The sequence below is a fragment of the Thalia democratica genome, chromosome 4, assembly GCF_965202585.1.
Source record: "Thalia democratica chromosome 4, ktThaDemo2.hap1.1, whole genome shotgun sequence".
NCBI lineage: Eukaryota > Metazoa > Chordata > Thaliacea > Salpida > Salpidae > Thalia > Thalia democratica.
In genome coordinates, this window is record NC_139168.1 from 1,897,585 (window position 1) to 1,914,443 (window position 16,859).

A 16,859-nucleotide genomic window follows, 5' to 3' on the forward strand; every position below is an offset into this window, starting at 1 on the left:
TGTACTATAATGATATGTAATTTAGAAAATACTAAGTAAAACTTCAATTAAAATATAAAATTATATTTTAGTGTTTAGTTAAAGTTTGTTCTAAAATAATGAAAGTAATTTTTTTGTTTCAGTGTTTTGAAATTTTTGTAGCTCTTCAATTTTTTTAATAACCTAAACCAGGGGTCGGCAGGCAGTTGGTGCTCGCGGGCCAAATTTCAAGTTTCCATAATCTTCGCGGGCCACAGTTTTAGTTTTAGTGACATTTGAATAATTTTTTGATTTTAGTTTTAGTCACATTAAGAAAGTTTTACTTTTGTTCACTTTATTTATTTTAATGATATTTAGCTACTCATAAATGCCTTTTTTAATGATAAATATTTATTGGAGTAAAATTTACATTGACAAAAATACTTAAGTCTTAAATCTTAAACTGTGTACTATTTTTAATATATTTAATGCTCGAATACTCTAATAAACTACCGTATTAGTTGTTATATAGCTTTTAACATAGTTTCCACTTAAAAAAAGTGCAAAAACTTGCAATTAATCAAGATCAGATACCTAACTTAAATATTTTGAGTATAAAAAGTACACAATGTATAAGTAGACCAGAAACAAATTACAATTATTAAACTACACTAAGGTCATAAAAACTGCTCTGAGAATTCAAAGATTTACTTAAAGTGTTTGAAATAAAAGCTTACCTGAGTATCTTTTAGATGTCTCAAACAGGTTTAACCTAGTTTGAATTTTTCACATTTTTAAACTAGACTGTATGTTTGGTAACCCTTTTTAAAATAAAGTCACAAAATAAAGAAATAACGATGTTTATTAACAGTGAATTATATATATAGCAAAAATAATATCTTAAGTCAGCTTGAATGGACAATTACGTTTCTTAAACATTTTTAACAAAATTTAAAAATTCATTAAGCCATTAATAAAGTAGATAAAACTAAACTTGTTATTGAACATTATAGCAATTCTTTTTCTGCAATACAAATGTTGTATTTAAATTGTAATTGTAAGTAAATGTGAAATATAAGATGAGCTATAAAAATTAAAAAAATGTTAATTAGAAGTTATTGAAAAAAAAACAAAAAAAAACCTATAGCTAGTAAGATACCTAACTAAAATATTTTGAGTATAAAAAGTACACAATGTATAAAAGGACCAGAAAAAAATTACAATTATTAAACTACACTACAGTCATAAAAACTGCTCTGAGAATTCAAAGATTTACTTAAAGTGTTTGAAATAAAAGCTTACCTGAGTATCTTTTAAATGTCTCAAACAGGTTTAACCTAGTTTGAATTTTTCACATTTTTAAACTAGACTGTATGTTTGGTAACCCTTTTTAAAATAAAGTCACAAAATAAAGAAATAACGATGTTTATTAACAGTGAGTTATATATATAGCAAAAATAATATCTTAAGTCAGCTTGAATGGACAATTACGTTTCTTAAACATTTTTAACAAAATTTAAAAATTCATTAAGCCATTAATAAAGTAGATAAAACTAAACTTGTTATTGAACATTATAGCAATTCTTTTTCTGCAATACAAATGTTGTATTTAAAGAGTAAATGTGAAATACAAGATGAGCTATAAAAATTAAAAAAACGTTAATTAGAAGTTATTGAAAAAAAACAAAAAAAAAAGCTATAGCTAGTTAGTTTTTCTTGTAGTTCAGTAACTACAGACTGATCAGAAAAAACTGTTAAGGCAAGTTATAAAGTAGCAAAAATAGTTACTAAAAAGATGAAACCGTTTAGAATTCAAAACTTTTTTAAGAATTTATGTTGGCAGTAATAAAATATTTTTGTTTATATCTTCAATGACAACAAGAATTTGTGTTTAGTAAATCTCTGAAGATTATAAAGCAGCATTAATCAAACTAGAAATTTAATCAATTTGTTAAGATGAGAGAACTGGTACAACATATATTGCTCATCTAACAGTTTTCGTTAGAGGTGTTTTTACTGACTTTGATTATTTAGAGAAGTCTCTAGGTTTAGCTCCAGTGCACAACATTAGGTAAAGGCGTTTTAAAAGTAAAGATGTAATGCACTAAAACTGTCTTTAGTAATATAGCAATACTAAATAGATACTATTAAGTTACTTTTAATTTGTTTAAAAATGTACCTATATAGTAAATTTTTTGTGTCAAATCGAAATTTTATTACTTTACACGTAAAAACTGTTTAAAATTCCAGTTTTTTTCACAGATTTCTAATTCAAAGTTCTTCCAGAATTTTAAAGCACAAATTCTCAAATTTAAGGCTTTTCCGGGATTCAAGTTTTTTAGCAACACTAATTGTTCACACCTGTATGCGAACAATTAATATAGATAATATTTCAAATTTTATCAGCTGCAAGACTTAAAGTTTAACATATATTATAATTCAAGCCAACACTGTAAATTGAACAAAACATACATTATAAATTTAAAAGCCAGCCTAAATGACAAAAAACAAACCTAATATTTTACAATACAAATATTTATTCAAACCAAAAACTGAAAAAATGACTAAACTGACTTGAGATTTGAAATCTACAGATAGTCATAGTCGAAGTATGTTTAGTTGTTTATGTGCTTGAATTTAAACTATTTTGATTAACAATAAACAAGCCTTATAAATTTACCATCCCTAAATTTAGTTTGTTTTAAATTGGTAGTTCAAAAAAATAGTTATTATGTATATTAATGCATAAAAGTTAACTTATTTTGTCAAAAAAACATTTTTTGAAAATGAAAATGTTTACCTATCAAAAAATATTTTAATTTATATCATGTATTCTTTTAAATGTGTCTTTACACACCTAGATACTACATGTATAAACAATAATTTTAAAAAATTATGAATTAACTTAACTTAATCTAATTTAAGTATTAAATAAAACGTGGTTTAAAATGGAAACTGCTTATTTCCAACCCGCGATCATTTCCCACCCGATCAAATCCGAGAACCACTTACCAAGCAAGGTAACAGTGATAGTAATACATAAATTAATAATAAACAAAAATAAAACAAAAATTTTAGAAAATAAAGAAATAAATAAAGCAAGTTCAAAATATTTTCGAGTCGGAATTTTGCGTGGGTGGGAATAGTCAGTATGCCGATTAAAATATGAGCGTCTTTATATATTTGTGTGCTTAGTAATTAACTTTTAGTGCTAAAAAAACTTATAGAAAAATCAAAATGTATAAAAACCCAAATAAAATAAACCTTTTTTCTTACTATAATGTAATTTTATTATCAAATATAACTTATAGTAATAAAACATTTATAAAAGATACTTAGTTTTAAAACACACATAAAAAATTCCTAAACTTGCTGTTGCAAGAATAAAGTTATGATGAAACCGAGAAAAAAACTGGTGGAATGCTTATCTTTTATTTTATATTTTTAAGCTGATACTGTAAAGATTTTTAATTGTTTTAAAATGTTAAACAGGGATTTAAAATGAAATTAATAAAATTAAACGAAAAACCAAAATAAGTTTAATTTATAATGTTTTTTTTTTGCTCAGCGGGCCAGATTTTCATGCTTGCGGGCCACAAAATTTTCTTCCGCGGGCCGCATTCCATTCAAAAAATAAACGTGCTCGCGGGCCGCAGATTTACCCTTCGAGGGCCACATTTGGCCCGCGGGCCGCAGTTTGCCGACCCCTGACCTAAACACTTGAATAAAAAACTGTTAGCTTTTATTCATTTTTAATATTTAAGTGAATTTTTATTCTGTAATTTGAATAATGTAAGTTAGTTGAGGTATTTTGAGATTCAAATCAAACTTTAGACTGTTAAGGATTTTTTAGTAATCAGATTAAGTTAAAAAATTTTTTTCTAAATTTTAAGGCTAGTTTTGTGAATTTAAAACCTTTTGAGCCTTTATAATAATATTTTCAGGTATATTAGAATTGTTTTTGTTGTGTTTAGTACTTGATGAAACATTTGAGAGTACTTGGAATTTACTAGGATAAACGGAGGTGTCTTTATTTAATTGTGTAAACGGAAATCCATAATAACGCTGTAGAAATGAAAATTGCATTAAGATTGGATGATAAAGTTGTTTTAAATTTCAGCTTCAGTTGATATAAGGCTTTCAGTTGATATAGTTGATGTATTTGATCAGTATATCGGATCAATATATCGATTGATGTATTTGATTTTTCATTTGATAATAGTTTGTTATAGTTGATATGGCTCTCAGCTTTCAGTTGATGTAGTTTGATTACATGTTAAATTAAGTTAGTTAACTGTTTCTGATATTAAGAATGTATTTCAAAATCAATTAAAAGTGTTTACGTATTCCTGCCACTAGAGGCTCTCTTAAATTAGATCTTTTGATGCACATAACTTTTATTTGCAGTTCAGTGTGCACAGATTTCGATTAGCTTGACGGTTTAGGCTATGTGTAATTAGACTAATTTCTTTTTTTTTTTGTTTAGATCAGTGATCGTCAAGCTTATCAATACAATACTTTACCTTCAATTTTTTGTTTAGATATTAAACTTGCAATATAAAAGTTTTACAAATGACTTAAAACTAACTTATTATCGACAGTGAACTAAAATATATATATAAAAATGTCAACTTTTGAAAACACAACTGGCAACATTGAAGTCTCTAGCGCACCTGGTGTTAAAAAAATAAAAACCACGAACTCTGAGAACCGTGAACTTTGTGAAAAGTTTCACAGGAACTTCGATGAAAACGAAAATTCTGAAGACGAAATTATGAAAAGTTTCAAAAGAAATGCAGTTTTGGGTTTTGATGAAAATGCATTGAAAAGTTTCTCTGATTTTTTTCGTATAGGTAAAAAGTTTTTTCTTTTCTCTTTTAATTATATGATGGTTTTTTCGTAGAAATAAAGAATATAATTTTAATAGTTAGCATCTCTATCTAGTTTCATTAACTTCTGTTTTTTTTTATTAAACTAATAAAATTAGAATTAAATAAACTTTAGTAGGTAATATGAAGTTATCAAACGAAAACTTCTTTAAACTTTACAAAATGGCAAAACTACTCAATTTCGACATTGCCAAGCAACATTTGCTCGACTCGTTCAAAATTGACCTGAATATTGACAACGTTTGTTTCTGCCATCAGTTTTCCAACATTGCCCAAAACAAACAAATTCAAAAGTGCACTTTCGACTTCATAACAAGGTGGTTCTGCTATTTGACCGAAAACAAAATGCTGGACGGTTTGAGCTTTGATGTCCTTGTGAGGATCTTTTCGAGTTCAGACTTGAATATCACCTCGGAGCTTGAGGTAACAAAAGCTGTGAACAGTTGGATTGAACACGATCCAGAATCAAGAAGCAAGCTTACAATAGGCTTGGTGAAAACAATTCGTCTACCTCTGCTATCAACTGCTGCTCTGAATACATTGTTAGATGCTGACACATTTTCAAAATGTGCTGAGAGTAAGAGGGTTATACTCAAAGCTATCAGCGATAAAATTATTCTGACTCTTGACCCGAGCTCTGTGGACTGTCGAGTGAGACATTGCGCTCAGGATAGTTTTGAGGTAGCAATTTGCGGCACTAAGTACGTCTTCAGGCTGGTAAATGAGAACTGCTCGTTCATCACTGAGATCGCGCGTTTTGATGAAAATATCGACGTGTCCTCAGTTGAGTTCGTGAACGGGATCATATACTTCTTGGGTTACGAATATTTTTTTAACAATGTATCGGTGCGGTCTTATTCAGTTTTGACTGGATCCTGGGAGGAATTGAAGTTTCCCGATTGTTCGATAAACTGCGGCGATTTTTCAACCTGCAGCTTGGCGGGGAAAATATACATTTTGGCGGGAAACGCGCTACGTAACGTATCAGGAACCAACTTTTTCGTTTTTGATCCCAGCACTGAAAGTTTCAAGAAGCTGAAACATACCGAACGTTCCAGGAAGGAAGCCGCGTCATCCGTATTCAACGGGAGAATAGTGACGTCAGGAGGATTCGATCATCCGACATCCGTTGAAGCGTACGACCACTGCGCGGATGAATGGTCACGTGACATGCCCGACATGCTGGTGGGAAAAAGAAGTCACGCCTCGGTGAGCATCGGAAACAAAATGTACGTGATCAGTGGAGCGGAAAGTTGCGAGGTTTTTGATCTCTTCAGCGGGAAGTTTGCTCTTCTTCAAGCTCCTCCACTTAAGGAGAAAGTTTTTAGCTGTCAGTGCGTAGTAATTGGTAGCAAGATAATAGCGTTTGCTGGCAGCTATGAATATGAATGTGTTGTTTTCGATCCGGAGAAATCAGAATGGGAGAAGAAAGTAAGTTTCAGGCAACTTGGGCTTAATGGTAGTTACCACTTCGTCAAGTATCCAAAATATATTTGTCCTTCGTTTTTTTACCATGTTTAATAAACTTACTACTGAAATTAGCAAAGGCCTAACATTGTTGCCCTTAATGTTTCTTACGTTATTTAAATCACTAAAGTTACATTTTTTTTGAAGTTTGACATGTCCTGGACATGGCTTTAAACTTTATTCTGGTATATGACTCAATAACCGAAAGGTTTTTTCGTACACCAGATCCTTTTACCAAGTGTTTCAGCGCTTTTTTTTTCGTTCAATAAACATCTCGAATAGCACCATACAGCTTTTCAAACTTCAACTAAGTGTTGAAATTTTTTCTACAATTGACTACATATCAAAAGTTAATTACTTTTTTTTTTATTCTGTAAAAATAGTATTACAAAATATAATTATAGCTTTTAAACAAAGGACAATGTTATTTAAAAAAAACAATGTTTGAAACCCTATGGCCTTAATTAACTTACTAAAAATTTATTTTCTTCATTTATTAAGATATTACTAGTTTTTTGATAAATTAAAGAACAATATCAAATAACTTTATAAAAACATAAATGTAAAAGACGTTTGGGAATCTGTTCAATTACAACTCTATTTTTAATTGCTGTTTTACTAAAATTAGCAAAAGTTTGCTTAACTCAAATGTATTTTTTACAATAACCGAGTTTTAGCAAAACTTTAGTTAGTGGCATTGAAACTTTTGAAGTAAAATTTTACTATTTAAATTGATAACAGTGAATAATGATTATTTGTACAAGTATAATAGATTTGTAAACTTTATGTAACTTAGTAAAAAGTATTAGTACAAAAAGCTCTCAAAAGTTATAAATTCATTATGACATCACATATAAATTCTAATTTTAACTCAGTTTCCGCTTTAAGCAAGTGTAACAACAGCAAGTTACATAATTTTAGCTTTTTATGATTTCTTATAAGTTAATTATTTAAAATTTTATTAAAAAGTATAACAAAATCTAAAATTAAGTTTCTGCTTTACAAACGTTTTTAGTAAGTAATCTACATTTTTATGAGTCGTAAAAGTTGTTTTTCAAAAAAAAAACAACTTTTTCGACTCATAAAAACCTGATGTCAAATGAAATACCTAATAACTTTTAAGAAAAGGGAATCTTTGATCAATTACAGGGTTTCCCTTTTTTTGAAGGCTCCCTTAAAGAAACCAAAAAGCTATGGCCCCCTTCAACATATTTTTTCAAAATACTTATGTTAAATACACCTAACATCTTTGTTGGATCTTTATCATCAGTTTTAGAATATATAGTGTAAGCTTCAAATTATGGCCTTGTGGCTCCCCTTTTACGGCTCACATACCTCTAACTTTCTGAAGTTTTATCAAAATATCTAGTATAAGTTACAAAACTACTCTTAAACACGCCTAAACCACTTTTTTATTTTTCTTTACCACCAACCTGAGAAACTAGTGTACCTTTCAAATTATTGCCCCCTTTGAGCTTTTGGTACCCTTTGTTATTTAAATGGTATACTTTGGGAAACCCTTATCTAAGAGTTACTTAACTGAAAGAACTATATAAGTAAGTTTCATGGAGATATTACTTTATTAACTAAATAAAGCATAAATTTATGGTTGTTTATCTATGTAGTTCGTTTCTTTAGTTGCAATAAAAGTTGTTTTGCTTATTGATCTATCAAAGTTAAATGTTTCACTAGTCTGTTGACTATATATTAGCATGTTTTATATTCAATCTTTTGTAGAAAATTTATGTTTAGATTTAAAACTTAAAATAGAATATTAAATTATTGTACTTTAAAGCTTATATTAAAAGTAGCTATTGATTTAGAATAGCTAGGTTTTGTATAGTTTTAAAACTTTTCCTCTTTTAATGTTAAAACTAGTAGATGGAACTAGCTGTAAGTTCTTTAGAAAACAACAATTTTTATAATGCAAACTTAAAATTTAGTTTGTTTAAAAATGCAGGGACGTTTTAAGTATTTTCAAAAGTAAAACAGTAATTAATAAAACGAGTTATTATTGATTAGAAGTTTTAGAAAATGTATAATCAATAGTTCCAAAAAGATAATTTATTCTAAATACAGGTAAAGAGGACTACGTGGATCTTATAGTTTTTATAGGTATAAATGACGGTCAGCAGCCTTATATGTCTCGCGGGCCAATTTTCTTCAAAAATTTGCTCGCGGGTCGCACTATTTAGAAAAAACCTTTGAGGGCCGCATTTATCTTAAAAATTCTAGTAATCAGTATAAATATATTATTTAAGATCAAAAATATAACAAATTAAGTAATATATAAAGAGTAGTTATTGAATTAAGATCCTAAATGTAAGTTTTTATCACAAAAATTATAATTTTTATTGTTTTTAAAATGTATATTTTTTGGTGAAAAGGAGCTCGCGAGCCGCAGGTTTTGACTTAATGGGCCGCATTTGGCCCGCAATTTGCCGATCCCTGATCTAGATTGTTAGTTTTATTTACATTCAAAACAAATAAGTTAAACACCTGTAAAAGGTTTTACTTTTACCCAGTACAATTTTACAATATCTTAAAAAAGTTTTGGTTAATAATCATTTTCTATATCAAGAGTGTTTCAGTTCAGTTGTTACATAATAGAGATAAGTATTTAAAAAATCTAGTTTGGAAAAAGTTCGTTTACAAAACTAAACTTTTTAAATTCTTATATTAAGTAAATTTACAGTATAGTTTTAGTTTTTATCGCTTGTTTATTTTAGATTATTTTAATTCTAACGAGTTTTATCAGTATACAAAATATACATAGCATAAGCACTTAGTTAATTTTTTAACATTCGATTATTACGTCATTTTATATTTTAAAACTTTAAACTACAATATGGTTTTATTTCAATTTGTATTCATTCTACCTTAGTAAGATATTATTTCTGATGAGCCTTACTACGAAAGTACTAAAAGAAATCGATGAAAAATGAAATGTATTTTGTTATATTTTTTAAATGAATAAGGTATCAATAAAAAACTGAATGAACACTAACAAATAATTTTGCTACTAAGTCAAACCGGAATTCTTGTTTTACATTAAAAATAATATAAACTTAAGTTTAAAAATAAAGAAAAATAACTTTGACAGTTGCCTTTAAAATTATCTAATTCTTTACAAAACATAATTAGATAAGTTTTGAATAACAATATTGCTCAAGAATGAAATTACATTACACTTTTAATATTAAAAAACAAAAAGCATATTCAAAAATAGTACTAAATAATTTTAGTTATTTAGAATTGATCTAAACAAGTTTTGAAAACTTTATCATGATATTTCTATTAAAATGAATATTTTGGTAGAAAGTGGTCTTTCTACTCAATAGAAAGAATAGGCAAGGGCATAAACTATACAATAAACAAAATATAATAAGTTCCTAACAGAGCCTTTACAAACTTTTTTTCAGCGGAAATTGTTAACTATTTAAGTTTATCACAAGGTTTATAAAGTAAAATTATTACCAACTGTATTTTTACAAATTTGTTACAATATCTCAAAATAATATAGTTTTTTGTTGTTTTCTAACAATAAAATTGGTACATAATTTTCGATAATGTTTGTTAGAAACCAAATAAGCAATTCAAAGCAGGGCTTCTCAATCTCAGCCAAGTGGCCCCCTTGGGTGCCATGAGCATTAAATAGACCACAGGGGGCCATGAGCTCATAATTTTAAACCTTACACTAGATATTCTGGATTTGATGACGAAGAGCAAAAAAAAAGTCTTAGGCGGTTTTAATGGTAATTATTAGAGAAATCTTGTGAAAGGGGCTATAGCTTTTTTACTTATTTTGAAATGAGAAAAATTTGGGAAACCCTGATTTGAAAAAACTATTCCTTACCAAGATTTTTAGATAAATAGTAAGCTGGTAGAGAAGGATTGGACCTGAAGAAAAATATAAAGTAAAAGTGTTTCAATAAAACTAAAAGTATTTTATTAAGTTTTTGGTTTAAAGATTGAGTCAGCTTTTTTAATAGACCTTAAAAATATATTACAAGTTTTTGTGTCAAGCATGGTAAAGTTATTAAAATTATTAAGTTTACCATTTTTTTACTTTAATTTTTACTTTGTTATACATTTTATTTAATTGTTTAAAAGGTTATTTAATTATATTGGTTTGAAAATTTAACAAAGATCTTTAGTTTTATTGAAGCACTTTCAGTTTATATTTTTCTTTACGTCCCATTCTTTTTTACCAGCTAACTATTTATTTAAAAATCTTGTTAAGAACAGTTTTTTTCAAATCAGGGTTCCCTAAATTTTTTTCCTTAAAAGAAAGTAAAAAAGCTATGGCCCTCTACAACAAGATTTATCTAAAAATTACCATTAAAAGCGCCTTAAACGTTTTTTTGCTTTTCATCATCAAATCCAGAATATCTAATGTAAGTTTCAAACTATTAATTCATGCCCCCTGTGGTACCCTTTGCTGCTCATGGCCTCCAAGGAGGCTACTTGGTCTAGTTTTGGAAGTCCTGCGTTAAATTGTTTAATTGGTTTGTACCGAGCCTTCAGCATAATATAGGACATACTAGTTGCAATAGAATAGCTTTAACTGGTTTCTAACAAACATTGTAAAAAATTATGTACAAATTTTATTTATGAAAATTAAAAAAGCTGTATTTTTGTTATATTTGTAACATATTTTTAAACATACAGTTTTTGATAAATTTATTTTATAAACCTTGTGATAAATTTAAATAGTTAACAATTTCCGCTGATTGTAAAGGTTTTGTTAGGAACTTGTTACAATTAGTTTATTGAAAAGTTCATTCCTTGCTTTGTCTTTCAATTAAGTAAAAAGACCATTTTCTACCAAAATATTCATTTTGTAAGAAATATCTTAACATAGCTTTTAAAACTTGATAGAGTATATCAAAAATTCTAGAAGTAGTAAGTACTATTTTTCAAACATATACTTTAATCTTTTTATTTTAGAAGTTTAATATTGTTCCATTCTTGAGCAACATTAAACTTTAAAACTTATCAAATTATGATTTGTATACTATCAGATAATTTTAAAACTATTGAAGTTATTTTTTTTTTTTTGTAAGCTTAAGTTGATACTCTTCTATTTTGAAATGAAAATCCTGACTTAACTTAGTAGTTAGATTATTTGTCAATTTTTAAAAATTTTTTCATTTATGCCTTATTTATTTAAATTATTCAACAAGTTAACATCAAATTCTTTTATGGTACTGTTAAAAGTATATTAAGTTTTATTACTGGTGTTCATCACTTTTTTCACAATTACAAATGCATTTTGGTAAAATTAAGCTATCTTTTTTTAATAAAAATTAGCATTCACAATTTTATATAGTAGGTAAATTGGTTCTTTAGTTTGTATTAATAAGCCTTAGTCACCTTAAACATTAACAATTAACACATTTCATTGTTGCTGTTTTTTTTTACAAGTTTTTATAAGTGTTTTAATATAGTTTGTAAACTAAGCCTTAATGTCTCCATGAATGTTTAGTTAAGATTTTAGAAACATATAGAATTAAGAATTTAGTTGATTTTCTGAAAAAAAAAACAATATTTTATAGGTAAATTAATTTGTGGTTCGATTAGTTTGAAGGTATGTTTTTCTTAAGTGGAGTTAAATATTTACTCTAATTAGTATCTAACTTAAAATTGGTATTTTTGTGTTTCAAACATTTTTCAGTTAAGCTATACTTTCAAAGTATCTGTTTTGATCAGTTCTTTTTTAGATAAATTCTATGAACATTTCATCAAAAAAATAAGTTTTAAAAATAATAAAGGTTAAAGCTATTTTATATATTTTTACTTTCTATGACAACTATAGATAAACTACATACTTTTTGTAATTTTTATATTAAATGAAATCTAGTTCGTCTTCTTATCTGTGTTTCTATACTGTAAAGAATATTTTAACTAAACAATTAACTTTATAAAAAATAATAATAGTAGTCTTGATAAACTGATATATACTAAGTATTATAGTATTAAAAAAATGAAAAAATTAGTGCTTTTTAATTGTTATATGATCAATGTTACTTTTTCTGGTGATCGTTTTTTGATAAAGTATAATAGTTGTTAGGTGTAATCCAATACTTCCTTCTGTTATAAGATCTACATTTGAAAAGTCAATCTCTAATTATAATCTTTAATATTGGTTTTAAATGCAATTTTTTAAATAATTAGAAATTTTAAAGCTAATGTTCTTTTAGTCTGAAAAAGTTAACAAGCGTGATAAAACAGTTTCATTAAAATTGTATAAATTATAATGAAATGATACAAATCTGTTGAAATTAACTAGGTGTATTTATAGACGTAATTTAATATATATAAATTTAATTAAATGTTAAAAAGTTAGACTTAAAAAAATATTAAATATAAATATCTATATAGCCTAAACCAGTGGTCGTCAAAGTGTACAATGGTGCACACTAGTTTACACAGAACATTTTTGTGGGATGCAGGAAATTTGTAGGTTGCATGAAATTGTTAGGATAAACATAAAAAATAAAGTTAATCTTTTTGTTTCATTTATTTATTTAAAGCAACAAGCTTAAATATTTCAGTTATATCATCTAACCCTGGTGTTTAATTTGGCTTTTCATAAATTGGTCATTTTAATCATAAGACTATTCTCGTCCTAAACTCAATTGTCAATTAAGTAAACATCTTTTATTAAAGAAAAAAAGTGGTTGCTCACATTATTTGTCTAAGGTTGAGTATGGATAAAGTTCTATCTGTCTTCAAGCTACATTCATGATATGAAGTTAATTAAATTTTAAAACTTAATATTTTCTTGTTTTAAGTAACTTTTTTAAATATGATATTTTGGTTAATAAATCAAGTTTGATTTATTTAAACAAAATTAAATGATATTTTACAATTTTTATACTAAGTAACTGTTCTTCCATAATACTAAAAATAGTTCTTTTAATAATTTAACTTAATAGTAAGTGTTATACTTAAAATAAAGGACAAAGTGTTTTAAATTAAAGAAAAATATATGTTTTAAAATCTTCTTAAGTACATAAATTATTCCCTATAAATACATATTAGTAAAATATAAATTCAAAGTAACAAATTTTATTTCAAATTATTGAAGTTATTTATAATTATAGATTTTCTAATTATTTGTTATTAATATATTAGTATATTTATATGGAAAAAGAATTCAAATAGAACTTATAAAAGTTATGGAAAATATAGTCTTAGATTACTACAGAGTTGCCACACACTAAGGATACTTTGAAATTTTGAAAGGTTTTGTGAGGATTAAGGCTGTCTTGGGTTTTTCTGAAGTTTTATGTAAATCTCATGCTAGTTAGGTTAATATTTTAAAAAATAAACTTTTAGCTAGAGTAATTTACTACTTTCTAATTTGAAATTTTTTTAAGTTATCTATAATTTTATACCTATTTAATTCTTTTGAAATTCTTGAAGTATTTGTTCTTAATTAACTGTAAATTTCTCAGTTTTTGAACTTATCTTTAATATTTTTCTTTTTTTTTAAGTCAGGATAGTCTCAATCTAATTTAATAAAATCGTTGCTTTTTTTTTTACTCAGACCAATATTTATACTCTTAAATGTAGTTACTCTGTTAATAATCAGTTAATATCGAGTTCAATTTTTAGTATGAATCAAGGTTGCCACACACTCATACCAGTAAAACTTTCCTTAAAAATAAAAAAACTTGACTAAGGATGTCTTTTTTTTTTTCAAAACTTAAGCTAGTTTTGATATTTTTATTAAATCTCCGGATACTTTTATGACTCAGATCTTTCTTTGAAAAGTTTTTTTCAATATTAAATTTAACTCTCATATTGTAATAATGATAATTTGAGATATTAATTTCAACTTTATTACTTTTATAGAAAGATTTATAACACAAGAACTCAAAGTATTAATTGTTAAATAATTATATTTTGCAAAAATTCTTAAAATTGACTTAAAATTGTTTTTTGTTTTAAGTAAAACTTCAATTAAAATTAAATTATTTAATTAAATTATGTTATTTAAAAAATAACAAGTAAAATTTCTACATTTTGTGAAATATGAAACTATTTTCTAGTGTTTTAGTTAAAGTTTGTTCTGAAATATTGAAAGTTAGTTTTTTGTTTCAAATGTTTCTAAATATTTTATAGTTCTTCAAACTTTTAATAACCTAAACTCTTGATTGAAAACCTGTTAGCTTTTATTCATTTTCAGAATTTAAGTGAATTTTTATTTTGTAATTTGATGATGTAAGTGAGTTTGAGGTTTTTTGAAATTTAGACTAAAACTTAGACTGTTATGGGGTTTTTAGTAATCAGGTAAAGTTAAGTATTTTTATTATAAATTTTAAGGCAAGATTTTTGAATTTATATCCTTTTATGCCTTAAAATAATATTTTTGTTTCTTATAATAAGCTCAGAATAGTTAAAGGTTTTTTGAAAATCTCAGAATTTTTTTTTTAAGTTTGAATAGTACTTAGTTTAATATTTTGTTTGTTTATAACCAGTTTTATTAAGAAGCTTGATATTTATTGACTTTGATGATATATTTAGGTTAAAAGGAACTCACTTTTGACTCAAAGAAGTAGCAACAGTATATATTCAGTTATACTATAAACTTATATACTTAAAATAAAGTAATTTGAGTTAATTTAGAACAAAATCTAGAATATTTTATGCTTGAAATAGTTAATTTACAATTTTTAATTGTTATAAAACAATGAAGTTACAATCTTTTACAACCTTGAACTTAATGGAGTACAAAATTTAGTACATGAAATGAACAATTAAAGATTCAGGTAATATTTTACTCAGATCAACAATTTACATACTTTTAAAACTTTACTGCACTTAGTTTGTTATTTCTTTTATGTTCAACATCTATGTTAAATACAATAATATTAATAAAAGAATGTTTAAGTTATTTTATGTATGTGTTTAGTTCTTAATGAAACATTTGAGAGTACTAGGTATTTATCAAGATGAGCGGATGTTTGTTTATTTAAATTTGTAAAAGGAAGTCCATATTAAGGCTGTAGAAATAAAAGTGTATAAGAAAGAAGACTGCATGATTAAGTTGTTATAAAATTCAGCTTCAGTTGATATAAAGCTTTCAGTTGATAATAGTTTGATATAGTATATATGGCTTTTAGCTTTCAGTTAGTATTAGTTTGATTACAAGTTTAATTATGTTTAAGTTAATTGTTTCTAGTCGTAAAAATGTATTTTGAAATCAATTATAAGTTTTTTCGAATTCCTGCCATTTGAGGCTCTTTTAAAATAGATATTTTGGTGCACATAATTTTTATTTGCAGTTAAGTGTGTACATTCGATTACCTTGACGGTTTAGGCCAGAATAACTAGAATAATTTTTATTTAATTTTTAGCTCAGTTGTCGTCAGTTTTAAGCTAATCAATATAAGTTTTACTTGTATTTTTTACAAAACATGATATATACAGTTCTACAAATGATATTAAAACTAACTTATTATCGACAGTGAACTAAAATAAATATATATATATAAATGTCGACTTTTGAAAGCACAACTGGCAACATTGAAGCCTCGAGCGCACCTGGTGTTGAAAAAATAAAAAATGCCAGCTCTATGAATCATGAATTTTGTGAAGAGCTTCTCATGAACTTCGATGAAAACGAAAATTCCAAAGATGAAAATGTTGTGAAAAGTTTTAAAATAAATGCAGTTTTGTATTTTGACGAAAGTGCAATAAAAAGTTTCTCTGATTTTTTTTGTACAGGTAAAGAGTTTATTTTTACTTTCTGTTAATTATACGATGATTTTTTCGTAGAGTAAAAATGATATTTTTAATAGTTAGCATCTCTATCTAGTTTCATCATCTACTGTTTTTTTTTTTATTTAACTATTAAAATTTGAATTAAATAATCTTTTGTAGGTAATGCAAAGTTATCCAACGAAAATTTTTTCAAACTTTACAAAGTTGCAAAACTACTCAATTTCGACAATGCAAAGCAACATTTGCTCGACTCATTCAAGATCGAACTGAACATTGATAACGTTTGTTTCTACCATCAGTTTTTCAACATTGCCCAAAACAAGCAAATTCAAAAGTGCACTTTCGACTTCATAACAAGATGGTTCTGCTACTTAGCCGAGAACAAAATGCTGGACGGTTTGAGCTTTTATCTCCTTGTGACGATCTTGTCCAGTTCAGACTTTAATATCACCTCGGAACTTGAGGTAGCAAAAGCTGTGAACAGTTGGATAGAACACGATCCAAAATCAAGAAGCAAGCTTACATTAGGCTTGGTGAAAAAAATTCGTCTACCTTTGCTCTCAACTGCTGCCTTAAACACACTGTTAGATGCTAAAACATTTTCAAAATGTGCTGAGAGTAAGGGGTTTATACTCAAAGCTATCAGAGATAAAACTATTCTGAGTCTTGACCCGAGCTCTGTGGACTGTCGAGTGAGATATTGCGCTCAAGATAATTTCGAGGTGGCGATTTGCGGCAGTATGTTTAATGCTTCCTTTCGTGACGCATATCACGTGTTTAAATTGGAAAATGAGGACCGCTCGTTCATCA

The 16,859-nt window shown here is 26.7% G+C and overlaps 1 protein-coding gene across 1 annotated transcript; it reads left to right on the plus strand.

Moving 5' to 3' along the window:
• Positions 1-5,009: 5,009 nt before the first annotated feature.
• Positions 5,010-6,368, plus strand: LOC145835030 (spermatocyte protein spe-26-like). Its single transcript, XM_082942559.1, has one exon. It carries the CDS (start codon positions 5,010-5,012, stop codon positions 6,366-6,368), a length of 1,359 nt encoding a protein of 452 aa, XP_082798685.1.
• The last annotated feature ends 10,491 nt before the right edge of the window (positions 6,369-16,859 follow it).